Source organism: Athene noctua, chromosome 1 (genome assembly GCF_965140245.1).
Source record: "Athene noctua chromosome 1, bAthNoc1.hap1.1, whole genome shotgun sequence".
In the NCBI taxonomy this organism is placed as follows: Eukaryota; Metazoa; Chordata; class Aves; order Strigiformes; family Strigidae; genus Athene; species Athene noctua.
The window spans coordinates 161957782-161985423 of NC_134037.1; the positions used below are offsets into that span (position 1 = coordinate 161957782).

A 27642-nucleotide genomic window follows, 5' to 3' on the forward strand; every position below is an offset into this window, starting at 1 on the left:
CACAAGCACATGCCAGGGCAGTATGCACCAGACCTAGAGGCCACTGTGCTACCTGCCGTGCTACTCACTGCAGCAGCCTCTCTGCTGCTTCACTGCTGAAAGCCTATGGTGCAGGGACACATAGGAATTCAAACACTACATCACAGAACCACAGCCAGGGCCAATCCATCTTGCAGGTCCCATCCTGCAAAGAGTCTGATTTGTTAGACAGCTTCAATGGACCGTGTTCCCTGTCCCATGAAGCAGCCTGAAACACCCCATGTGTCCCCTGCAACAGGGGCTACTACAATGCTGTCTCACACACTGGCAAGGAAAGTCCCCGTAAGGCACAGCCAAAGGCAAGAGCCAGGATAAAGGCTAGCGGGACTTTCAGTCCAACCATGTCAAGTCCTTCCGTTGTCAGCAGTCAGTCAGCACAAACCCTACGGAGGTCAAAGTTGCTTGGTACAGAGTATTCGTTCCCTCTACCTTAGCAAATCTTATTTTTATAATTTCAGGGGAGAAGGCTATACTGCTTTAAGAGGGTTGTACATCTTTATACCATTACAGCAAGAAAAAAAAAGTACCGTGCCCTTAAAAAATGTCATTGAAAGGAAAATCATTGCTAAATTAAATCTAAATTAGGCTACTTGTGCTTAAAAGAGTTGGGCAGATGGGTAAACAGTCAGATAAAGGAACAGCGGGTCATGACCACAGCAAGGTCCAGAGAGAAGCGTAGGCATACTCACGGTTGCTGTGGGTGGTGAGGTAGACACAATTTTATCACAATCAAGTAACAGGCATTAACATATTTAGAAATATTAGCCCACTTTCATGCTCTCTAAATTCAGGCCCTTATCTGAGGCACCTAAATTAGGAACTTCGTGACCCTATGCTCCATCTGTAAAAGAAAGAAAGGAGGAGGAGGGAGAAGAGGAGAAGGAGGAATGGCTATCTGAAGGACAATCCAGATGACAGGCAATTTTAACTGTATGATAGCAGAACTGCTTGTCCCTCACCTCAACAAAAGAAGAAGCCTTGACCAGCTTCCTAACTCTGGCACCTACATTAAATGACTGTAATTATACAGGATGAATCTGTGCCTTGGTTTCTCCCCACACACAAAATACAAAGGAAGCTATCACAGCTCATTTGCTCTACATTTACTGTGTATACCACCAGCAGCTATAAAAATAACACCGCTGCTTACACAAATCTGACAGGATAATTAATTTAAAGAAAGAAAAAAAAAAAAAGAAAAAAGGATTCGTTTTTAAATATTTAACTATTTTTGGCAAAGTCTCGAAATAGAAATACACTTGCAGCTCTCATGAAAACAGGCAGGAACAGAATGTGAAATCCAAAAACATGCCTTCCGATTATACGGGACTGTGTTGAAAAATAAGCAAAACACACTCATTAACATCTATTCTTAGCAGCTTTTCTGCTGACATAACTGCTCTAACTTCACTGCTCCTGCATTCTCTTCAGAAAAAATGAAATGGACTGAATCTAAAAGATGAAACAAGAATGAGTCAGGCAGCCCACATCTCCACTCAGCAAAAGAATCCAAATACACCAGAAAAACAGTACTGGGTAGCTTCTGACTGAGATATTCATTACATTGAGACAGTTAACCTCACTTTAATCCCTTGCAGGGATGAAGGGCAACTCAAACCTAGTTCAACCACTCTAACTTTTGTTTAGTGGATTGAACATTACAATTGCACCCTGTTATTGAAGCTAAACACAGAAATTAAATGGACAAAGCTGTACACAAACTTGCATGCCACTATTACTACTGGACACTGCACAAGGAGCTCTGTTCAGGGCTTAGAACAGCTTTTTGGATTTTCTCTTCGTGGGGACAGTTGTTTGCTTAGGTTTGTTTTTAATCTAAGTCTCTACCCCTACTAAAAGATGCCCAGTTTTAAAAAGATACTGAAAACAGCCACTGATGCCTTCATGAGACTTGTAGTTGATTGGCACTTCTTAAAAGTCAGCTAACTTATTTAAAAGCACAGAAAGGCAGTTTAATGAATTTTTAAGACAAAAGTACTTTTTGCATCAGAACTTGTATCAGACTGTAACAAACAGGACTGTTTTGTAAGGCCACAGCAAACTAGCTAAGGCTTTAGGAAGGCTAGAGTGATGAAGTACAGATTAAATAAATGAGGATAACAGAAAAATCAAAAATAACCTCTTCCTGATTGATGACAAGACCTTTGCAGGCACAAACTACACTGATTTATTACAGTATCAGAATTCACTCAGTTTAGGGGGTGGGCAAACATTAAAGACATTTTGCTTACTATTCCATCAACTGTTGCCACAAATTCAGTTTATGTCATTTACTTTCATAGAATATTTAGCTAATAGTTATCTGACAGCAAATTCCAAGAACGGTCACAGAAAACAGGAAAGAAGACTGTCGGCCACACAACTATGCAGTAAATGTATCTGCTTTAAGAAAAAATTTTACAATCCTGAAATTTCAGACTTATGGGATATAGTGAATATCCCAATACTTCAGATCAAACGCTTACCTTGATTATCAGTTTTTTCGTTGAAATTTTCAGATGAGTATGGTTACTTGTAACAAACATTTTCATCAGTAAATAGAATACTGATTTTTCAGCAGATACCTTCTCTGTCTCAGAGACATCCTAAAAGAAAAATATATTAAAATTCCCCTAGTACGGCAACACTGTACAGCATTATGTTGCACTGAAGCAGATATGTAATGTAAGTACATTATTTTATAGACCTGCTCCAAAATACCAAGGCCAGAAATGAAAAGGATCATTTACACCACTTTGCATTCAGTAAGCCAGGAAAACGGCTTGGAAAAGTGGAAGAGAGGAGCAAAAGAAACACCAGCTAACACAAGCATCCAAGATAATAAAGCCACCTTCCTCCCCAGTCATCCATTCTACTTCTATTACTGTTATCCCCATGAATTGAGACTTTCTACAAGTACCATCTGAATATAATCATTTAAAAGGCTGATCCCCAAAGAACAGGAAAACAATGCAAGTCACAGGGATGCTGAACACTACCTGAACATCAAATGACAATCCTGCAGCCACCTCCCCTGCTTTTCTCACTGACTTGCATATGATGTCTAACAACCATAAGCCTCTGTCATATTACCAGATTTGGCTTTTATCTCTTCTGTTAAAATCTATCTATAGATACTTCAGTTTCTTCGCCCATTTCCAGGTTTTCCTTTGCTTGACTTTAACTCTCCTCACTTTTTCTTTATGATCAACTGGAGAGAACAGAAAATCTCCTACAAGGCAGGGTTATAATCACAACAGTCATGGGTCTCTCTGCTTCCCCACAAAGCTAGGCTCACTCCTCTCTCCAGACATGAAAAGCAGGCCCTCTACATCTTTCTTATGTTACAAATCTGCAGTAAAGAAGAGGGCAGTGGACCTGAAAGTTTCCAGTAATTATGGAAAGGAAGGACAGCCTTAACAAAGGTCACAATTTTTCTTGGGAATGGGTGGGATGGTTCCCCTCAGCAGCTCATTCCCTTGGTCTGAAATCTCACACTTTCCAGATAAGTGGAAACCAGTAAATTCTCACTCGTGCTCCTCTCCAAAGACAAGAAGAGCTGAAGAAACCCTGATCAACCCTTGTCAGGGTGGCAAAAATATCTGTCCTTGTAGAAAAACTTCTCAGTTCAGAAGGGATTCTTCATTAATGCTAAGACTTTAATTCCTACTGGTTTTACAAAAGGGCCAACTCCTAAAACAACTGGACTAGGACTAGTTTAAAACTAGGCAGTGCCAGATGTAAAAGAATTGAGAACAGGCCAAGGAAATAAAAATCTGCCTTAAAGCTTCTTACCTGTACTCTGAACCAGGCAAATTTATTTGCAGGAAGTTCCAAAGCCACTTTAAGTATATGGTGCTGCAGAACAGGAGGAACCTCCTCTCGGAGGCCCTTTTCAGTGACGATACCTGAGGTTTGAAAGCAATACAATCAACTTTATTTTGGTATATCTTCCCAAGATCTCAGGAGCACTAGTCATTTCAGGTTTCAAACCACTGTGAGATAAGCTGACAATCCACAAATTATTTTCCTGCCCTGAGACCCAGACACACTACAATGATGTTTGGCTAACCTAAGGTTGGAATCCAGCCCTCAGCAGGGAGAGTCTAACACCTGCCTCTGGCACAAGCCATCACTGACTGATGCATGGCAATACAAAAATCTCTCCTATTAGTTTCAGAAGCCCTGAAAAGCTGTGTCCTACAAGAAGTAAAGAGCATGGATAAACTAGAGACCAAAATACAGAATTTAAATCAACAACAAATCTTAAACCTTATACTATTACAATATTTGCTACAGCCAATGGAACTTTTGTCTCTCCCTACATCCCTTTTATCATCTGCTCACAACTGCTATGGCCTAACTTCAGAATTATCCACGTTACAGGTCACAAACCTGTGCAGAGACCCTCACAGTGTGCTCCAAAAAACTGACCTGCCCACACTTTAAATGCAGTTAAGTTACATACAGAGATCAGTTGTATAAAGGTTTTGTGTCAGTGTGCTTTTCATAGTCTGTGCAGTATCTTTATGGTCCACATTAGAGAGAGAACAATAAACTTTAAAAAGTCACTATAAAAGCCAACAGTAAGACCAAACAGAAAAACTGTTTAAAGAACATATTGCTACAAGGTAGAAATACTGCCTTTGGAGTGTATGTTTCAACCAGGGTGAGCAGAAGGAGAGACAGAACTCTCAATCTGACATCTGAGAGAATGAAGTTTCATGATTAATTTACACCATCGTTTTCTACCATATCATCTTTCATCAAAATTAATATTCAGGTTCACTTCACTGCATTTGTTTAAGAATGACACTGTTTTCCAGCCTGTTCAACTTCATTATTTCATACTGTAACAAAGAGATTTCTGCCTCACAAAAAGGTGTGCTGCCTTTTGTCCATTTTGAATAAAGCAGACCAATGCAAGAAAAAAGGGATAAACAGGGTATGTGATTTGGTGAGTCACCAAGTATACAAACCAATTAAATACACTTTGACAGAGAGAGGAAAAACCTCATGCATGAGACAGTTGATTTAGAGGGTTTTTTTTGTTTAAAGCCCTTTCTCTGCTGACAGACTTTAATTAAGGCATTTACATAACTCCCATCCCTACACATCTCAGACCTGCCTAAAACCCAGATCATTGCTCTAGTTTGGTGGCCTACAAGTTTTGGTGGCTCACAGACACCAATGACACCAGAACACGTTGCACTCTCCTCCGGTCTCCATTTTAAATGGCTGTATTTATTGCACCACAAACGGTATTGGAGGATCTTGCCCACAGTCCATAATTTGTGGCTTATCATCCTTGCTGCATTAAGCAGGTACAGAGCGTCTATGTTTATTTCTGCTGTATGAAGAGGAATACCCTTCATGAACATGACATCAGAGACAAAAATACAACAATATTGCTAATGTGCTTCCTCACATAGATTTTCTACAGGAGATAATACTATACAGAATACTGTTCTTCTCCCCACAGACTGCAAAACTATGACAAAATAATTCAAAACACAGCAAATGGAAAAAATACTTGAATGTTAAAATATTTTCCAGAGGAAACCGGTAAATCCGTATGTGCTCTTCCCCCACCCCAAATGTTCCATGAACTATCCTGTTAAAAAAAATCCATTGCAGCTAAATGCAGTATCATTGCAGCTAATAAGAGTTTGGAAATAGCTTACTTATGTTGGGATTGTTGACATAAGTCTAGGAGAATTACACACCCAAATCTCATTAAGAGTTGGATGTAAGTCTTCCTCAGAAACATTACAATTAAAGCCCCATAAAGACCAAATATTTGTAAGAATATGACACAAAAAGAGGGAGACTGTAGCAGAAACTACCATTTGCAACAACTGAGTGTAGCAGAGCAGCTATGGAATTTAAGAGGGCAGAATGCCAGAGCACTGCAGAAATAGCAACAATAAATGCCAACACAACGAAGAAACTAAAATGGGTTACTTTTAGAAAACAGTTCTTTCTCTGTCTACACAGAAGAGCAAACATTTCCTTCTGCTGTGGACTTTGCAAATATCCAGAGAAAACAATGAAGGTAATAGAAAATAACTATCGCATACCTTTTAGCAGCTTGCTAAAATCGAAGTTGCTCCGTGCTACCAAGTGGGGCACAACCTTCTGATAAAGGCATATGACCTGAAGCAGTGCAGCTTTCAGAAACAGTGTCTCAGCATCATCTGAACCTAAACAAAGTGTTTACATAATTAGTTTCTCCTTCTTTCATACCAAGAGAGCACAGTGTAGCACCTGCATTATCCAACATAAGAATTACTACGTCCAATAGATATGCCTATGAAATGATCAGTTATCTTCCTCACTAACATGAAGAAACAGACAAAAAGTCATGGAATCCCCAGTTTCCTTCCCCAGTATTCCTGCATGAATACTTCTGAAACTAAATCAGCTTATTCAGTGTTTAAATTTGCAGCTGACATTTGTAATTTGATCTGAAAATGCTCACACATATAAAAGACAACCTCAACGTTTTAACACTCACTATAGGAATCCAACCAGCCCCACTGTTATTTAATTTAAGGCTGAACAATAATAGAAAAAAGTGAAGTTACGCTGCTGGTTTCCAAGGACACTATTTTTACCTAATGCCAGGTAGGTTTGACTGGGGAAGTGCAGGAGACACTACACTAATTTGTTACTAATTTATTACTTCAATTAAAGGTTTCTTTCCCTTCCCTCTTTCAAAATAATACTTTCTCAGTGTGACCTCTTGGTAAGAGGAAGACAACAAATATCTACAGGAGAGAAACACCAACCCCAGTTAAGGCAGCTGTTTACTTCTTAGCTAAAGCTATCTCAGCAGCTAAATATTCTTTTAGTTTATAACATGAGGATGCATAAAAGCTACTTGTTATCCAGTCACTAACGAAAGGAAGCAAAATAAATGAAGGGCAGCCAAAAATTTTTTTTAACACCTAATTTTTTCCTGTTAACTGGGTCTCCCTCAGGGAGCTATGAAGAACTGGATGGATGCCATGCATAAACTTTGTCTTTGTTTGCCTGAGTCTCAACTCCCATTAAAAAAGAATTCTCTAGTGGCCACAGTGCAAATAAAGCTGTAAAAGATGAGCTGAAAGTAAGTGATACAGTATTATCACCCTAGTATGCAGAGAAACTACTACTGCGGTACTTTAGAGATTAGCTGCTCCATTGGTTTCAGCAGGAACTCTACCAGTAAATAGCCTTGGAGTGTCAGTGTTGACAACTGTTTTGCTGCTCAAAGCCACACATAGGACATACACTGAAACAGTCTCTGCTCCAGGAAGTCTCACTGTGGAATATGCCCTGTGAAGGACATGAAACTGGCTGTAGATCTACCTTCAGTCTGTAAGTAAAACATTGCAGGCTGCTAGCCAAGCTACAGAGAGTACTAAAACTTCCAGTTCCCTGCCATGGAACTGTGAAACCAAGTCCTTTAGGAGTGACACTGGATCTGAGAGAGGAAAACTGAAGCCTTCATTCCAATCCTCTCTCCCTCTTCCAGTACTTGCATATTTCTACTCCTGTGCTACAGCAACACTGTGGCTACAGAAGTGCTTGTAACTAACTGCTTCAAAAAAATGATGTAATTTGGCCAAACAAAAATTCCTCAAAAAATTGTTTTTCAGGCAGATCAGTTTCCCCGCCTGCTTTATTGCATAGCTGCAAAATATTCTTACTAGCATAGGAAGATCAAGGACAGGAGGGTTCAACAAGGGGAATTGCAGAGCCCTGCACCTGAGGGGGAACAATCCATTTCACCAGTACATGTTGGGGGCCACAGAGCTGGAAAGCAGCTTGGCAGAAAAAGATCTGGGGGTCCTGGTGGACACCAGGCTGATGCGCCCTTGCTGCAAAGAGGACGAATGGTACCCTGGGCTGCATTAGGCAAAGCAGTGCCGGCACATGGAGGGAGGCGATCCTTCCCCTCTACTTTCCCCCTGGTGAGGCCACACCTGGAGCACCGTGTCCGTGTCCAGTTCTGGGCTCCCCAGTGCAAGAGAGGCATGGACATACCGGAGAGAGTCCAGCAAAGGCCAACAGAGATGGTGAAGGGACTGAAGCACCTCTCCTACGCCTTTGCTGGGAGAGCTGGGACTGCTCAGCCTGGAGAAGAGAAGGCTCAGGGGGATCTTATCAATGTATATAAATACCTGCAGGGAGGGTGCAAAGAGGACAGAGCCAGGCTCTGCTCAGTGCTGCCCAGTGACAGGACCAGAGGCAATGGGCACAAGTGAAACACAGGAGGGTCTCTTGAACATCAGGAAACACTTTTTTATTGTGAGGGTGACTAAGCACTGGCACAAGCTGCCCAGAGAGGTTGTTGGAGCCTCCTTCCTTGGAGATACTTAAAAGCCATCTGGACATGGTCCTGGGCAATGAGATTTAGGCAGGGGGACTGGACAAGATGATCTCCAGAGGTCTCTTCCAACCCCAACCATTCTGTGATGCTGTGACAGCAGAAAGTGAAACTTTACCTCCCAGTAGCAATGGCAGCCTGTTTGTCAAACTGACACTGGTCAGAATTAAACTGCCTGAAGAACTGGAAAAAGCAAAATATGAACAGTAAACGCACACGTGACATCTGGACTCTGCTGAAGTTAACAACCTTACATGGGGTGAGGATTTCACAACAGCCATTCACATACATGGAAAAAGGAGTAACTCCACCTGCTTTCCTACCATGCTGTCCAGTAACTTCTGCTGTCTCAGTCATTGCCTTCCCAGCGGAGATATCACTTCCCCTTTTCTCCTCTTGGCCATTGTGGTGTTCTCTCCCTTGCTTCAGAAGAGACTGCCAGACAGCCACTATATTATTCATGTCTGGTAAAAGCTAAAAGCAAAACCAGTAAATTGCAGTAGCTCTCCTGCATGACACAAAGCCGCTGTGATAAAAATATTCACAACCAACCAACACAAGAATTTGCTGCTCTTCACAAAGGTCTTGTATGCAATCAGAAAAAGATCTGAAATCAAGTAATGGACTTTCGCTTTTACAGAACATAAATATTGGAAAGAACATTTTACTGAAGTTTCTTGTGAAAAATTTGTTTGTTTTTTCACCCTCCTGGTATTTTCAACTAAGTGCTACATTGTCTAACTTCTAACTCTGAGTGAACTCTGCTGGCTACAATTCACTTGAACCAGGGGATAATTTGCTTCAGAGCCTGCTCTTGGAATTCATTTGCAGCACACTAGTTATGTTACCAATTTGTCTCCCAACAAAATTTTCTTTGCTTTCCATCAGCCAGCTGTGTTAGGAAATGTAGTCTACTACCACACCCGTTATTAACACCTTGTAACCCACAGCCTTCCCCTCCCCCTGGCCAAAGATACCATCTCCTCACTCCCAGGTCACAACCACTTGGGGAGAAAGTGCAGAGTAGTTATCAGCTGCAAAATGACTCATGTTAGAACCCAATTTTCTTTTTACTTTTACCTTGCTGATGGCTTCTCTGTACAGCTGTACGAATTCCTGCATCATTGACAGTGTGTAGATTTCTGACTTTTGCCAAGTTTCTTCATTCAAACAGTACTCTATATTCTTCAAGGCTCTTCTCAGAACCATTGACACAAGTGACAGTATACTGTGCTTCACTACCGTGCTGGGTAACTACGAAAAGGAAGTTGAATTAATGACATTTCAGTGCTTCCTCTTATGCTTTGCACATAATCTGTATTCTGAAAATACGTTAAAATTTGTTAGCTAATTCATTATTTCCTCAACCTCGCCTTGCAGGAAAGAATCTGTAGGTTTTCAGATCCCCAGCCTAAACTACTAGGGAGCACTGTCAGAATTGGTGCTTGTGAACAGCTCTTAGAAGCAGTATCAATGGGCTACAATTCATTTTCCAGTGCTTCCCCAAGCCAGATTTATGCTGGGACAGACAATATAAAATGTATGTAAATAACCAACCTAAGAAACTTCTTGGATGATCACACACTTAAACAGTACTAACTGGGACAGAAAAACCCACTGTAATACTACAGTCTGCTCTTACATTTAGCCCTTGGGTGAACATTATTTTGTTGCACACTGCAGGGACTGTTGTTACCATCACCATTGAAAGCAACTTGGGAAGAGGAATGAACTCTGAAGTCTTAAAAGAACTGGAGATCTCTGGTTGAGCCTCATAGATCTGAAATAAAAGTAACAATTTAATCAACATCGATATATTCCTGGAGATAACAGATTCTTCTGGGGAGCATTTTACAGAAGGGTTTTGACTTGTCAAAAGTAATGACAGCATTAAATATCAACTTTTACGCAGAAATGCTACAGAGCATCCCCCAGACTCCTACTCAACTAAATAGAACATCCATGTGTGACCTGCATCCCTGCTAAAGATCACTCCTTTTCAACAAATAGGCTACAGATCCTACCTACCCATTTTAAGGTAAGCAAAAAGGCAAAGGAACACTCAAAAAAGGACAAAAGGTTTTTCTAGCTGAACATCAATGTTGCTGCATCTCAAAAAAAGTATCATCAATTTGACGTCTCCCACTGCTTCTTATGTCAATTCCTTCTTTTCCAGTTTAGTTAAATGTTTATATAGCCTCCTGCTCTGAGCATGGCTTTTTACCAAATGACCTTCCAACTCACTCTATGTCTACACTTTTTTAAGCAGCTGTGGCTCTGAGCCATGGCTCGTTTTCCCTCAGCACCCATAGAAAACAGGATGCCATTTCCCCCCCCATCACTTACCATCTTCGACATTTAACAGCATCCTGCTGCTTCTTTCCTAACATACCGTAACTGATGGTGTTATTTTAGAACCATTAGGTCCTTCCTGTTTAGTTCACTTAGCCACCTAACTTCCCCACTGCTGAACTGATTTGTTTTTACAATCATTATTTATGAAAAATTGTGCCTGTCTGCTTTCTAGTGATTTTAATAAACTCCGAAGCACTGTGAATTTACAGCTGTGAACACAATACATCTTCAGACATGTGAGTTTCCTCTGATACAGAACAGCTGCTTCTGAAACAAAACCAAACCCATTCCCTGATCCTCAGCTTAGTTCCTCTGAAATCAGTGGAATCTTGTTCCTTGTCGCTAGGAAGACCTTGGCTAAATTAATGAATTCAGATTTAGTTTAAACCTAACATGGCCACACCACAAACTGTCTGGGCTCTGTACTGCACAGTACCCAAACTGTAACAGGAATAGCATTATAATATCTACCTGTAATAAAAGCAATCAAAGGCATGCTTACCAATATACTACCAAGCTCCTTGAATTGGTAGCTTTTCTTTAGATCAGGAATGTCTGACTTCACCATCTTTCTTATTAAGATGCTGTGTAATTCTGCACTACTGTAATAAAAACTACTTCAATTTTTGGAGGAAAAAAGAGCATTGGGATTGCACATTTCTGTTGAGAGGTGGTGTGCATCATTCATACTCTTACCTTTCTGAGCAACTTTATATTGTCCATCCAAGCAGACTTCAGTCTAGGAACAAAGGAATAACGGGTCTCCTTAAAGTATCTATTCAATAAATCTGGGCATACTTTAAGAACATTCACCATGAGATCAGCAACCATTTCATCTTCTGTTGCAGTTTTTAAACCAAGCAGAAAGCGCAGAAGCACCACATTTCCTCCCCTATTGAAGAAAACAACAACTTTAGAAAAAAAAGTTTAGGGAAAAAAAACAACTTTAGAAAAGAAATCCTTATTTCGATACTTTACATGTGATGCTAACTCTGCAACTCCTCTAACTGTTGCTGGAGTAAAATTCAAGGCAAGACCTCTCACAATGCTGACATAATTTCTGAGTTCATACTCAGAAAAGTAAGAACTGAATTTAACTCCAGGCTTTATGCATCACAAACAGTAATTACTTTTAATTAAATCCACAGTTTCAGAAATATTCTGAGTAAACTTCACAAAGCTAAAAATGTAGAATTAAAACTTAATATTAAACTTGGAAGTATTTTCTGTGGTCTTTCTTTTTTTCTTCTGCATGTCCATAAACAAAGTGAGAATACCGCAGATACCACATGAATACCAGTTAAAATTTTGCTCAAAGTAAGAAACAAACTGCTCTAGCACCACTCAGTATTAGTACCTGTTAATACAATCTAGTACCTTCTTTCCCAGCTAATGTGATGAAGCATATACCCACCCTGTGAGAACCCCTCCATGGAACTACAAGAGCCTCAATTATTTTCTCTGTCAGTCATAATCTTAGCGCACACATATTTTAATCAGTTACCAGATAAATAGGTGCTTCCAGATCTGGCACTACCAAAATCAATGTCAGTATTTTGCCAAAATTTGGCATAAACCACTTCTGGCTCTACACATAAATTAGACGAGGTATTTTACCGCCATCTGGTTAAAACTGCAGCTTTGATGCTTTATTGTCACGTCAAAAAAAAAAATCTATAGTCCAAAAAAATCACACCTTACAACAAGGGACTTTGTATCTAGTTATAAAGATACAAAGATGGAGATGGCTCAGAGAAACATGACATTGGTTAAGCCCCTGTGAATAGGGCAGAGCACTTTCTAGTATACTGAGGTATAAAGAGATGCAGTAGTTTGATCTTGGGAAGTTAAAACCAAAACCAACAAAAACTCCAACATATCTCCATCATCTGCCACAGAAGAAAGAGATGGAAGCTGAATTCAGTACAGCTACTTGTAAAGGCCTGGAAGGGCAGACAACTAGTGAGGTCTCTCTTGTTCCTAGCACAAAGTTCACATACATTCTCAGCTGTCCAGTGACTTACTTGCCAGAAGTTCCAAGACTTGGATCATAGAAAGTTATGCCATGTTTCAGAGAGCAGCAGAGGTCCATTAAGAAATTATGAACAAGTTCCCGTACCATCACCTTTCCTACCTCTTCAGAAACTTGAGTCACCTATAAAAATAAGGTAGAAAAGGCATATGATTTTTGGCATCATAGAAGAAAATCTTCCATCAATTTATCTCTAAATTTTATGAGGCTCCTTTTACAGAAATGCTAAAAGACAGTTTGGCTTTTGTTCAGATTAACAAGACTCAATTTCTGTATTAAACACATTCAATATTACAATGCTTTTTGTTTCAAGGAAAGCAAACCTCCCAAATTTAGGTACATATGTACTGTTTGCAGGACATTACTGACTTAAGGCATCTGCTAAGGCAACAGACAAGAAAAGACAGAGAAAATCAAGCTAAAGAAAAGTAGTGATATAAAACTTGAATAAATTGGACAAGGCCATCCGGGGACTCTGAAGTCAAGGATCTAATATTTAATCTGAAATAACCAACTTCCAATCATACAGACCAGGTTCACCATGAGAAAGTTCAGAAAGACCAGAAAAAAAAAAAAAAAAAATCACTGAAGCCTTCAGCATAAAGCATGTGAAGCAAGCACATGTATGTCTTTAGAGCCAATTTGGCAGAAGTTGGAACAACTTTAATACCAGGTGAGAAAGGTGGATAGCTAACAACGCACTGAATATGCCAAGACTTCAGAGAAAGGTGGGGCAGAAATGCCATTACAGTCACCATAAAAAATAGAAGAAATGACCAAATATCCATGTCAAACAAAAAGAAAAAAAAAAAGTGAACCCACATTCCATTAACCGTTTACATCCAGCACAACTCAAGATCCCTATAAACGAGAAGTCTCTTGGCAAATGTGGCTGGGAAATCACAAACCATATACCTCACAAGGGCTGCATGGAATTGTAAAAATTTAAAATTACTCAAAACTGAAATGCATGTTTATGAATGGGGTCATAGATTTGCATAGCTCCAAGCAGTCATTTACTAGAATCAGACCTCCTTCAAAAGGTGTTTACAATATATCAGGATTGGAATGGCATAAGCATAAACAAACAGTAAAGGAAGTATAACAAGTTAACAGTTGTTCAGTGACAGACATTTTGAAGAAGAATGCTTGGACTTCTAAAAAAAAAAAAAAAAAAAAATCAAGCAACACAAAGGTGAAAAGTCTGCAGCCAAAACCCAGTGGAAGCATAGAAGTCTTTCTACTGTTTGCATTGAGTTTACAGCCACGCCTTAGACATTCCCACAGTGAAAGGGTGACAAAAAGAGGTTACATGATTAACAAAAATAAAAAACCAAAATTTTAATCTATTTATGAAGAGAAGATGACAAAACATCTGCAGTACTAACACACACCCACCAGTTGTGGCTCTGATCCTTGCTTCATCTATGACTTTAGGAATGTGATTTCACAGACCAGTAGAATCAATAACAGCTCAACCCTCAGAAACCCTGTCAACCTCTCAAACAATGTAAGATGAAAAGGCTGGCAACCATCTTGGGAGTTTAGCTCTTCTACCAGGTCAGTGTGTAGGATGGGAATGAGGCATGCGGTCAGAACACTGCTCCCTGATGTATTCTCCTACAGACACACAAATGTGTCCAGGAAATGGAATACAGTACTCACACCCAAAAGACCCAGTTCTGGCAATCAGGGAGAGGAAACAAACCCTCATCCTCAAGTGGTGAGAAACAGCAGAAAGTTGGGGTTTCTTCTTAAGTAGCCTCAGCAGATCCCTCTTCTTGAGCTCATCAAGGTTAGAGTAACTGGGAGCTATTTCAAAACCTGTGGACTGCAGGACAGGTGGGGGAAAAAAAAGAAGGCAGGACAAGGACTAGGAGTTACAAATAAATTACCAGACCTTTAAATCCCCAGGGCTGACATCAGTAATCCCATTCCATCGGTAAAGTGAAGCGATGTGAATCAACACTTCTGCAGTAAAAAAGCGCACCTTCTGGGTTTTGGTGATATTTTTGTTTTGAACCACCTGAAAACAATGAGGAAAAAAACAAACAGCTCTTACCTTTATTGCAAGTTATCACAACACAATAGCAAATTAGCAACATACCTCATTCTTCTAGCATACACATAGCTTGCTCTCCAGACTACAGCAGACAAAAGGTTCTGCGTGTCCTGTTAACACTTCTTTCACACACTCCTGCTCCCATCTTGATATGGTTGAAGCCACAGGACTCTACACCAAACACTGCACATGCTGGAGAGGACAGACTTTCAAGCTCAACTAAAGAGCTCAACTTAGAGCAGCACAGCCACAGACTAGGATCAAGAAAACCTGCTGGTAGAGATGGTAGAACCTGCTACAAATAAAGTTTGAATGGAAGGGAAAACACAGCAAGGGACTTTCTCAAAAGTTCTACTGTGTTCTTCTGTCTGCATTTTTTCAATTCTTATTTTCCTTGCTAAACTGAAGGAGTAGTACAGTGCCTTAGGTTTCATCGATAACGTAACAATATATGATGTATTTTCTAAATGGAGCTTTTCCCATGTGGAATAAAGTTTCAGGGAGGTTTGTTTTACATTTAAATGCTAACTTTCTTCTTCTTCCAAGGTTATTGGAACAAAAAATGAAAGAATACTTTTGTCTTTAAATTGTGAGTTGTGAAAAGCCTGAGTCTGAGGCCAGCTCTTATGGTTACGCTCTAAATTTGAATCTATTTTTTCTTCATTCTGATTGATCATACAACAGCTTGTGCAACATTGGTACAGTAATTCAAAACAGAGATCAAAAATCATAGATACCGGAACTAAAAACTTCTTTATAGACATAAAATAAATCTCTGGTGCAATTGCTGTACCCACAGCAGCAACAAGCTGGTACATCACAGGGAAAGAGGCACAGACATGCTCAGAAGCTAAGGAACAACAGAGCACAAGAAAGGCAGTTGAGACTAAACCAACTCTTGCACCTTTCAGTAATTCCTGCTTTCAACCCTGCTATATCACAAGGTTATTTCTGTCTGCTATGAAAGAATCAGTAAAAACAACTTCAAAAGGGGAGCAAACTTACCTCTCCAACAGTATTTTCTGTTAGAAGGTGGAATGTACCCCTCCTTCACAAAAAACTTCTCTGATCTTGGGAAGACAATTTGATGATATGACTTCCCTTTTCCTCTACCCCACCAAGAAATACCTTTGACCGAATTTACCTCCTGCAGCAGAAACCTTGCCATCCTAACAGTAACCAAGTCCAAAGACCAGCTAACCAGGACCACAGGATGTGGTCTCAATGGAGCCCTGCCAAGACTGGTTGGGGAACGGTACCACACATCCTTCAGCTGCAACAAGATAGCTCCTAGAGACCCATTTCATGTCACAGTCCCCACACTAAAACCACACAAAATCCTTTCTCTCCTGGAAAGAAGATTGTATGTCATTACCTAGCTCAGAGCTAACAAATCTAGCTGACCTCCTCATTTCAGCATGAGACATATTAACTGAAAGACCAATCTTACTGTCACTGGAAGCACTAAAAAGTCTCCAGTACTTTTGACCTTCAGGCTTGACACTGATGCAATCAGAATCCATGAAATAATCAGAATCTGTTGGACACCACACACTAAAGATAAGCTGAAATTAGCATCCAAGTACAAGCTACTGCAATGAATTCCTTTAAAAGAGGGCACTGGAAAAGTACAACAACCTTCAGTCTTGAAACAGTAATATGGCCAAGCTATCAATTTCCAATGAAGACTACCAGTAACAGACACACCGACAAACTTTCAGCAGCAGCAGCACAGTGCCAACATCTGAAAGAGCCATACACTTTAGAGAAATTACTACAAATCTGTTTTCAGCAGCAAAGAAAATAAAAAAGAAGAGACAATGCAGTTTCAAAGTCATATCATACCTTAGTTCTCAGTGTGGAAAGTAGAAGATTGACAGTAGAAACTTTGTCTTCCTTTATTTCAGAGCGAAGAATATCTGGAATGAAATCTAAGAAGACATTTCAAATGTTAAGTGAAAATGTGAAAGCTATTGTCATACTAAAATGCTTCAGGGAATTCATACCCATTTCTCTTCAATGTCATATTATTTACCTTGCTGTTGTATTTAAGGATGAACCAAAAGGCTGCAATCAAGAGTGCAGAAGGATGATGTGTCTGTAACTACAGTGATGAACAAGTAATGCTGCCAAACCTACTCTCATCATAACTAGCTAATTTGCCAACTTGATTATTAACACTTATTGCAACAGCATCTGCCAACTTCAAATACATTTTGGGCCCCAATGTGCTATGCAGTACTTAAACCTAAGCAAATGTCTATACTTTCCATTGAAGGACTCACAGTTGTTTCACTGAGTGATTCTCAGCTGTTTGGAGGTTACATCTCCAACCACATGTATCATTTGGCTCACCTGTGCATCCCAAAGTTAGAGAACTTCAGTTTATAGATAACTTCAGTATCTTACAGTGGAATGAAAGCCAGCTGTGCTGACTGGGTCTAGGTGTGTACCGCCATTCCCTGTAAAGAATGAACTGAACAACTGCAAGCAATTAAAGGAAATCAGCAGCCCCCAGGGTAGTGAGAACAACAGAAGTAAATAATTATGGCCTGTTCTCACTCCCTCATGGTAGAAAAAAATTAATTTCTGCCAGCTAATTACTTGTGGGAGGTTTTTTAGAGTATTTCTAGATTCCTTCTGAATTCTTTCATAACCTTAACAAGGGTTGCAATTCACAGCTTAGGAAATACCAGCAGTAGATTTCAAATCACAGAATCATCAAGGTTGGAAAGGACCTCGAAGATCATCTAGTCCAACCATTAACCTAACACTGACAGTTCCCAACTACACCAGATCCCTCAGCACTATGTCAACCCTACTCTTAAACACCTCCAGGGGTGGGGACTCCACCACCTCCCTGGGCAGCCCATTCCAACACCTAACAACCCCTTCTGGAAAGAAATGCTTCCTAATATCTAGTCTAAACCTTCCCTGGCACAACGTGAGGCCATTACCTCTTGTCCTATCGCTTATTTCTTGGTTAAAGAGACTCATCCCCAGCTCTCTGCAACCTCCTTTCAGGTAGCTGTAGAGGGCGATGAGGTCTCCCCTCAGCCTCCTCTTCTCCAGACTAAACACCCCCAGTTCCCTCAGCCGCTCCCCGTACGACCTGTGCTCCAGACCCTGCACCAGCTTCGTTGCCCTTCTCTGGACACACTCGAGTAATTCAATGTCCTTTTTGTAGTGAGGGGCCCAAAACTGAACACAGGAATCAAGGTGCGGCCTCACCAGTGCCAAGTACAGGGGTCAGATCCCTTCCCTGTCCCTGCTGGCCACGCTATTGCTGACACAAGCCAGGATACTACTGAATTCACTGAAATCAAAAGAAGTTTTAAATTATCTTCAGCACATAAGTGACTATGTATTATTAATCAAGGGTATGTAAGATTCAACTTTCTAGATCATCTTCTTTATCAGCTCAGGTTGTCTCCCTTCTCTAAGAGACATGGGTGTAACATACTCCTGGACTGCACTCCCATGTAATGCATCCATAAAGGATGCAAAAGACATTACACTGGTCTCCTGAATCCTTGACAAAAAGTGGTCTAATGGAGTACACAACAGTTGTCCTGCATGAGGATAGATGTAAACTAAAGTACGCAGAGTCTTTAACACTTTTTTAAAAAACTGTAATGCAACACATACACTATTACTGTGTTATGAGCAAGGCTGGAGCCTGTGAAGTTTTTTCCTGCTTATTGACTCTATGGCCTCAAAGTTATATTACTTTTAACTTTTTTACATCTGTATCACAACAGACTTTCTATTTTTGCAAAGTTTTTGTGGATAGCAAACATTATTCTCAAGCAGAAGAGGCACTCACTATAATACTGTAGAAGTTTAAAGCTTTTCAGTAATAAGCATTTTGTATCTTATGCTGTTTAACTGATTCCCGTTTTGAATTAACTCATATTTATTATGAGCTATAAAAGAGTCTGCTTTAAAAAAAAAAAAAAAAAAACAACAAAGAAGCAATTGTGAAGTACCTTTTAATTCCAGCACCTGTGACAAGATTGCATTGTCACCAGCAATTAAAAAGGAGAGAGCAAACTGAATATAGGCCATACGGACATCAGTTCTCCCCTAAAAAAGACAAAAGGCACTGTTAGGATACAGATTGCACACAACTGCGAAACCGATACTGCAACAATTGATTATCCTTCTAAGTACAATAAATGGGTAAATTAAGCAACTTCTATAAACATGCTGCACATAGTCACACACATACATTTATATGCAATACATCCACAGTATATTAATTTGAAAAACTTCTTATGTTAAGCAGATCACAGTCTGTTAAAAGAAAGCATCAAAAAGGAAGGTATTTTTCAATTCTCAATATATGAGATAGGCCATAAATAATAAAAAAAAATGTTAACAGTAGTTTCATGCCAAACCCTGTACACACATCATGAACATCCTCACTTCTGCACCAGTTGGTACACTGGTCAGTTCACAAAAATACTCAAGAATGTAGTAGTGCTGCTGCAATTTATAACTGTACAGACTTCCAGAGTAGTGCCAGCTTTGGGGACCCTTGCAGTTTGTTGCCATCTCTGTGCATTACACACATCTGGCTTTCACAGCTGCTCATGGAGCTACCCAGGCCACGTGACTTAGACTGGCCAGGAAAAAAAAAAAAAAGCCCTTAAAAAAGGGGCTAATATGTTATAAAACTATAAATTCAAGCACAGTAAAAATAGCAAAAACTTTGCCTAGAAAAGGACCGCAGGATGTGAACATAGAAAGGTTTGGGTTGAAAGGGCCCTTAATGATCACCTAGTTCCAACTCCACCACCAGACCAGGTTGCTCCAAGCCCCGTCCAACCTGGCCTTGAACATTTCCAGGGAGGGGGCAGCCACAGCTTCTCTGGGCAACCTGTGCCAGTGCCTCACCACCCTCACTGTAAATAATTTCTTCCTAATATCTAATCTCAATCTATCCTCTTTCAGTTTAAAACTGTTACCCCTCATTCTATCCCTACACTCCCTGATAAAGAGTCCCTCCATGATTTGCAATTTTTTGAAACTTACTATGCAAAAAAGTTGCATGTAAAAATGCCTGAAAGAAGATACCGACTAGGCTAAACATAAGGCAGAAGTGAACTCATGAAAGGGTTGAAAGAAGAAATAAAAAGAAAGTAAGTTCTAAGCTTTGGGCCTGATATTTTTGTATTAAAAATTCCCCTCTCACAGCCAGTTGTGACAATAATTTCAGTGAAAGCTGAGCAAGAGTAAGCTTCAATCTGGTTTTGGAAACTTTTTTCCTTGTACCTTATTTGCATATCTAATACGCTTGTGGTCAAAAGACTACATCCAAGCATTTAAATTTAAGGGGTAGAGGTACTCCTAAAGACAACTTTTGCAGTAAGGTCAAAACCCATGAAATCTGATATTCCCAGGCTTGTAAAAGATGGTTTCAGGGAAAAAGGAGCGTGTTTGGTATTTTGCCTTCTACTTGATTGCTTTATATATAAAGAGTCTCACTTGTCACCACAGATGGCACAAATCCAACACAAATGTACACATTCATTCTGCAAGTCATCTTGAAAAACCAGAAACAATGTATCAGTGTTGAGAATAAGACTGGATTTGGAATGACATATAAATATTCTTGTTCTAAATATAAATAAATATCCACTTGTATTTGGAATGATGTATAAATATTCTTGTTCTAAAACACAGGTTCAGGTCAGTCCTGATTATTTTTAGCAAAGGGATAGGAAAACAGAAATAAAGTTCCTTTTAGAAAAAGAGGAGTGTCTTTTTCTAGTCACTCGCATATCCTCCTTAAGGATTTCCACCAAGAGACTGTTTAATACTCTTTGTTATATTTCCACCAAGAAACTGTTTAAAACTCTTTGTTATATTTCCCAATGTGATTACTCTGACTGTACTAGTACTGTGCAAAAGCCTCTCTCCATTAAAACAACCACAGAACTTCCAACCTCTATTTATTTCCAATTGCAATCCTTGCACTGGAAAAAAAATTAGCTCTTCCCAAACACATCATTGAATACGTTTCAGAAGTTTATCATCTATTTCACTCCATTTAGACATTGAAAGGGTAGCCCACAGAAACTATACATTTATACATTAAACTATACATTTCACCACAACTTATTAGAAACAGATGAGGCACTTCAATGTTTTGCAGTAAATTCTACAAAGCAGTGTAAATACAAGGCTATCCTGAGGGGCTCTGCACCGTGACAAGATGAGATTGACCAGCACAGGATGGAAAATGAAGCAACCTATACCTCAAGGGTGCAGGCCAGCTCTCCCACTATGGCAGATACTCAGAAACATTCCCTGGGGATTTCCCATGTAAGGAGATGGGAAGCTCTTGTCTCACAGATCAGTTCTGCTGCCAATTAGAAACAATCAAGAAGCATTTCAGCCTGACACAGGACAGGAAGAGGTAAGTTCTTGCAGACAAAAATACAGCAAACAGACTGTGGCAACAGCTTAGTTTTCAATACTTGGCAGAAGAAAACTGATGGAGCCATGGTGTAGCATTTCATGGCACAAAGAAACATAATTTACCTTCTTACATCTTTTTTTCAGTAATCCAGGCAGAAACTTATTATTGAAATCAAAATGGCTATACACATCCCTTGCTGAATCTGGCCCCTGAGCCACCATTGCTGACAACAGGGTAAGGCACACTCGGCTCATCCTAAAACAAAATGCAGAGGAAAACCTGCAGGTTACTTCCAGGATGACAGTTACACAAACAACCAAATCAAGAGTTTAAAATCTAAAGAAAGACCAGTTTCCTGTAAAAGAAATTATCCTACTCCACCTCCAATATCCACTCAAGCCTTCAGCCATTTCAGGCATGAAGCAGTTCTGAGTCAGTCCCAACACAAGCAACCAAGATAGCCATTAAGAAAGTATCCCTGGTCATGCAAAGCTCTTGCTGCAGTTGATGGGAGCTTTAGTTGAATATGTAACCAACCATTTTAATAACAATCACAATACAGATTTAAGCCAAACACAAATGTTACTCTGCTATTCACAAAGAACCTTGGTCATATTTGTGAACAGCCTATTTCTACAAGCATATGTCTTGGACAAAGCCCCCAGTCCTGCAAACGCTTATGCACTTTACTGCCACAAGCAGGTCCATAGGAGCTACAGCTGATGCCAAAGTTAAGGATGCACACAGCGTAGGCACAAGTAAGACTGCATTTTTTTGTGTTTTATCTGAATGACAGAGGTTTTCTTCAGTTTAAGTATGCAGCATGGTCTTGTTGTTAACTAAAGCCCAAGATCTACACTTAGTTTTGATTCTTGCTCACCGCACACTGGGAAAATTTGCCTGAAAAAATAGAACGGAAGTTAAAACAACCAAAACCATTATTTTAGACAGTGATAATGGCAACTGAGAAGGAGAGAAGGGAAGAGGTAATGCCTATTTATATTCTTCCCCAAAATAAAGCTGTAATGAGAGGCTGGACATTCATTTTATTAAGTAGGATAAAAGGAAGAAAGTGCCAAAAAATAAGAACTCCTAAATTTGTGGGAGTTTGCCATTTATTTCAATGGGAACATGACAAGGCCATTGGGTACAAGTCTCCAGACCTCCATCATCTGAATAGCCACTACCCATAAAGGGTTTTGGAATCTGTCCATCACGTTTCATTCACAGACAATCTTAAGAAAGCCATAAGATTAAAGCAGAGATCCCACCCAGACAGACCACCACAGTAAAATCCCTTTGCACATCAAAGAGGTAGCACAGAAAAAGCAGAGCATATACTGTCAGAGTACCATTAGAAATCTGCAGCTTCCTCCTTGCAGGTTCTAGAAAAATTTTTTCAAAAGCTGTAATCTTTAAATACTTAATAAAGAAGTACAGATATTGCATAGTTTCAAAATTTATTCACAATATACCTAGTCACACGTATTTGGGATTCTATGTACAGTTAAAACGCTTATTGTAATGAGATCAACTGAGTGGTGCTGGAAGTGTGGTTGTGTCCATGAACCGGAAAGCAGAAAATCCTTTGTGATTCTGGACTGTCCAAAGGCTGAAAGACACTGTCCTTGGACAAGTCATTTTCAGTCTCCAATGTTTTCTCTCCCTTCCACTTCCTCCCAGATTTGTATTAAAATGTCTCTGGCACTTGGAACTCCTCTCACCCTGCCCACAGAGCATGAGAAATCGTTGTTTAGAATGGAGTAGATAACGTGAGTGCTTCAATTGGCCTAAAATGGCCTTAGATTTAAGAAATGGGAAAAGTTACACAGGAAAATCCAGTCTGAAAGAAAAAAATCTATTATAAACATGGACATCAGACTACAAAAATTACAGGGAAGTAAAACACTCAAGAGTAGTTCTTTCTGCCATCACAAGATAAGACTGCTCAGCCTCTGTGAACTATACAAAAGCCTGTTCCTCCCTGTCCATGCAGTACATTTAACTTCACAAACAAGTAACATTAAAAGAACAGGACTCAAGATACCATCCACTTCACCTCTCACTAGTACAGGCACAACCAATGAAAACTACAGCCTTGGGAAAGTATCATATGGCATTTGATTGTACATTATACCAGAGCTTCTACCTTGCAAAGACTTCCACATGCAATTATTTTATGAAATGTGGAACAGTATCATTAAATAAAGGTAGATTATTAGCAATAAGTCAAGTTGAATTTTCATCATCTTGTACACATGTCCAAGACCCAGAGAGCCCCTTGGGATCAATTGACTGAGATTCTTCACAACAGTACGGAGAAGGCTTACCTGTGATTTTCAGAATACAAAGCAGCATAGACCAATCTCATGTAGGAATGAATCAACTTTTTGACTATGTTCATTCCCACAACAGAAAAATGGGAGAGGTCACTGGCTGTCCTCAGTAAAATGGCTTCTAGAGCTTGAAAAATTAACAGCATCTGTAACATAAAGAATAATGTTAATATCTGCCAGTATCAGGTGTGGCTTGACATTAGTAGCTGAGCAAACAGTAACAAACACCATGAAAAAAAGAGTAACCCCACCACAAGAGGAAAGGTTCCACATGTTAAGGCGAAGTTAACTTCTGAATTCTCTCCCAAATTAATGCTTCCTCTTCTACAGGATTAGTTCTGAGAGCGTGAATTTTCAAGAAGACCCTATACAAATACTATATGAAAGACCAGAGAATCACAAGAGGTCAGCTGACTCCTTTTTTTTCAGTTACTAAACTCATGAAATTCCGTAGTAAGGAGGGACAACCTCCCCTAGAAGCCCAAGTCGGTGTGCTGACTGAAGATAGGTACAATCCTGGACAAATCAACTGAATGTAAAACAGGATCCCTTCTCACTCGTGAATCAAGACCTACACACATATGAATGTTTTATCTGCATATGCACAACAGCCGCTTCTGGGGATGCAAACACTGACCACAGTGCAAATCTCAGCACAGGCTGATAGATCTTGAAGGCCCTTTTCAAGTAGGAGGCCAAGGCCTACGGCTAATGAACCAACACTTTAAGAGACAACTGCTAGTAAGTGCACAATGAAACAATGGAATGCGCTAGAGAAAACCATCTGAGCCGCTCCAGTCTTGAAATTACCTCTTTCTGGATGAATCCAGAGTCCACACAGCACTGGGACTCCATTCATTACAAGTAATAGACCCTATTAGTATAAGGTTCTTGAAGAAAGCATGTCACTGAACATCACACAGGTTGTCAGTACACGGAACAAATTATTATCTAATGCAAAGACCAACAAGTGGAGGTTAATAAGAACACTATCCAACTTCATGCTGTAAGCAGATTTAAGCTAATCACGCTGCCCCAGTATTCACAGTAAAAACACGTTTTTTAATTCTTCATTCATCATATGCTGATGAGGAAAAATTGTGTCCAGCTCAGATGAGAAAAATGAGGTCAACTTTACCAGTGGCTTCCTAGAAATAGTGATGTATCAGGGAGATGTCTAGTTATCTAAAACCAATTACTTTCTCTGGACTACTTATTTTCTTTGTTTAACTGCTTCTGTTGACCCTCTTATTTCATAAATGATCTTCTGATAACGTTTAGAAAACCTTAACAGCTTGAGTTTGGCAGGACTACTGGTTGTGCTTATCATAAACCCAGGAACTTCTCTGGATTGAAAAGGCCATTTCCCACTGGATCAGTGCTTCTGTCACTGTGACTTTCAAAAAAAAACCCCAAACCCAAACCCATGCCAAATTAGCAGAGTTATTTATGCCGCAAAGCGTTTATTTGGCAGTTCCTCTCCCTGTCGGGACGCACGCGGCCAACTTACTTCACTTTCAGGCTTCCTTTCTCCGTCCAGAAGTTTGAATATTTCAGCACATTCCATGGAAATTTTCACGTATCCCTCCACGACATCATATACTTCAGGTGACGGCAGCGTCTTGGCGACCGAGACGAAGGTCTCCAGACCTGCAAGGCGTGCGTTTCACCCGCGGAGCCAACCCCTGGCCCGCGACGCGCTCCGCGCCGCCCCCCCGGGCCGGGACACTCCGGTTCTGCCGCCCGGGGCCCGCGGCGGCCCGCACCGTGCGGAGGGGCCCGTGCCCGCCGGCCCGCGACAGCAACCGGCATCATCGCCATCGCCACGACGTCGCTCTGGCGACGGGGATGCCCGGGAGCCGCTCCGGCCCCCGCTGCGCCGGCGGAGCACGCCTTTACCTCACGATCGCACCGCCCGCCCGGCCCGGCCCGGCGCCTCACCCTTCCCGGCGGCGGCGGGGTCCCGCAGCAGCGCCTTGAAGCGGGCGCCGTTGAACTCCTCCTGCCCCTCCCCGCCACGGGCTCGCTTGGCCGCCGGCGCGCCGGCCGCGGGCACGCCGCCGCGCTTCACCGCCATGCCGCTGCCGCCCCGCCAGCGCCGCCCCGGAAGCGGCTGAGCGAGGCCGCCGCGCCCCGGCAGGAAGCGGCCGCGGCCTCCTGCTGCTCCCCGCCGCGGCCCCGCTGCCGGCGACAGCGGAGCGGGGCTGTGCCCGGGCCCTCAGCGAGGGCGGCCGGCCGGCAGCAGCGGCGCCGCTCCCGCCGAGACGAGGGCGGCCTTTCCAGCCCCGCCCGCCGTCTCTCCGTGAGGCTTCCCGGCCTTGCGCGCCTCCCGCCTCCTCCCCGGCTGCTTGGCGGCTCGTACGGAGCCCGCTGCCCGGCCGCGCTGTCCCGCGGCCTCCCCCGGCCGGCCCTCCCCCGGCCGCCCCCTCGGGGCTTGTCTGCTGGAAAGTGCCCCCGCTCCGAAATCCCGCTCCGCCGGCCCGGGCGCAGTTCTGCGAGGCAGCCGTGGGCGCTTGGTCGCCCGCGTCTGCTGGTGGCCCTGCCCCTGTCCCTGTCACGCGTTTCAGAGGGCGCTTCCCTGCGCGAAGCTGCCCCGTGAGTGGGGTCACCCTGGTCGGGCAGCCGCCCTCCCGGTGGGGCGTTCGGGGGGCGAAAGCAAAAGCCCTGGGTACGTATGCCTGCATAAAAGCACGAAGTACCCTTTGACTGTAGGTGTGCATTTGGTTGTCAGAGCAGGCAGTGCTCAAGTTGACGAAAAGAGTTAAAAATCGTTAACCACGCGTTTTCTTTCCTCGAGCTTCTCTCTCAGGGGGGCTTTAGTTGGCCTCATCTGAAGTGCAGCTACACAGTCCCGGCTGGTACCACTGAGGAGTGAAAACTTCTGGAGTAGGGGGACTTTGGAAGCAGATCTCCAGCACCCTGCAACAGTTTCTCATTCACTGCTGCTCACAAGGCCGAGCAGGTTTTTGTCTTCATTGGTATCACAGTTTCGAAGGACTGCGGTCCCATGCAGTCCTGAACCAAGGAGACACAAACTTTGGAGTGGAAGGGGAAAGCATGGGGTGCCAGGTAGCAGGGAGAGGAGAGAACATCTCCAAATACTGGGGAAAAGGTAAAATGACTGTCATTTGCAAAAGCAGTAGTCATAATATGCTTTCCAATTAACAGGCCGTGTCTCCATTGCGTTTTTAAATCTGTCTGGTTAAAATGTCATTTAAACACAATTACAACCAATAAGACACTATACAAGGGTACTTGTCACCTGTCAGCCTGTGAAACACATCACTCAAGGTGGCCAAACACATTGTGCTCTCGACTTAAACAGAAACCAGAGGTTTTGCTTTCAGCAAGTTATTCCAGGAGAAGCACGACGATGAGGAATGGAAAGTCTTGTTCTGATAAACTGTTGGATATGAAATGCCAGCAGTTGAAGCAGTAGTGGAAGACAAAGGAGATTTTTATATTATGTCAGTAAGAAAAAACTAAAATCAAGTTAGACATCTACCAAAATTGGATTATTTTTCCTATTAACAAGTAATAAATGAAAGCAACATCAATATTTTTCTGTTTTTCCTGGCATGAGTTTTTGTTAAAACTTTTTTTAACAAAATACTGTTTAAAAAAAGTGAAGTGATCCAGAAGAGGGCAACATTAACAGCCATTCTAAGATTTAGGATGGACAAACGCTTTAATGTTGATGAAAGATGCTGAGATATTTTGAGAACAGATGGTGAAGTAAAATAAAAGGTGAAGTTAGAAGGCACAAAAGGGTAAAATAAAAGGGTACATGAGACTGGGAGAAAAGGAAACGTGAAAATATGAATTGCTAGGTACTAGATACAAAGGCTTTTTAAAACTAACTTAGAAGAACAAGGCTAAAAAGCATCTTAGTGCTGCTAGTTGCATCATACTCCAAACTCTGCTAATCATTCATGATGTTTCCAGAAATAGTTAAATTTTAACTCAGTAGATTTCAACTATTTTTCTGCTTGTTTCGATGGCTCTTCAATTTGGAAT

General features: G+C 41.3%; 1 protein-coding gene across 3 annotated transcripts in view; it reads right to left on the reverse strand.

Annotated features, from left to right (window-relative positions):
• URB1 (URB1 ribosome biogenesis homolog) overlaps window positions 1-25702 on the reverse strand; it is a 58609-nt gene extending 32907 nt beyond the window's left edge. Inside the window, exons 1-15 of one of the 3 annotated variants that reach the window (XM_074902850.1) lie at window positions 25567-25702; window positions 25136-25275; window positions 23620-23771; window positions 21412-21544; window positions 18852-18948; window positions 16708-16793; window positions 14701-14826; window positions 12793-12923; window positions 11465-11660; window positions 10056-10193; window positions 9494-9667; window positions 8737-8887; window positions 6120-6242; window positions 3835-3947; window positions 2526-2645 (exon numbers count right to left, since the gene is read on the reverse strand). In XM_074902850.1, the coding sequence (XP_074758951.1) occupies window positions 2526-2645; window positions 3835-3947; window positions 6120-6242; window positions 8737-8887; window positions 9494-9667; window positions 10056-10193; window positions 11465-11660; window positions 12793-12923; window positions 14701-14826; window positions 16708-16793; window positions 18852-18948; window positions 21412-21544; window positions 23620-23771; window positions 25136-25275; window positions 25567-25702 (2016 nt within the window). Of the gene's footprint in view, window positions 1-2525; window positions 2646-3834; window positions 3948-6119; window positions 6243-8724; window positions 8888-9493; window positions 9668-10055; window positions 10194-11464; window positions 11661-12792; window positions 12924-14700; window positions 14827-16707; window positions 16794-18851; window positions 18949-21411; window positions 21545-23619; window positions 23772-25135; window positions 25276-25566 lie in introns of all 3 variants that reach the window. The other 2 variants (XM_074902869.1, XM_074902859.1) reach the window with 2 other exon arrangements.
• Window positions 25703-27642: the final 1940 nt, after the last annotated feature.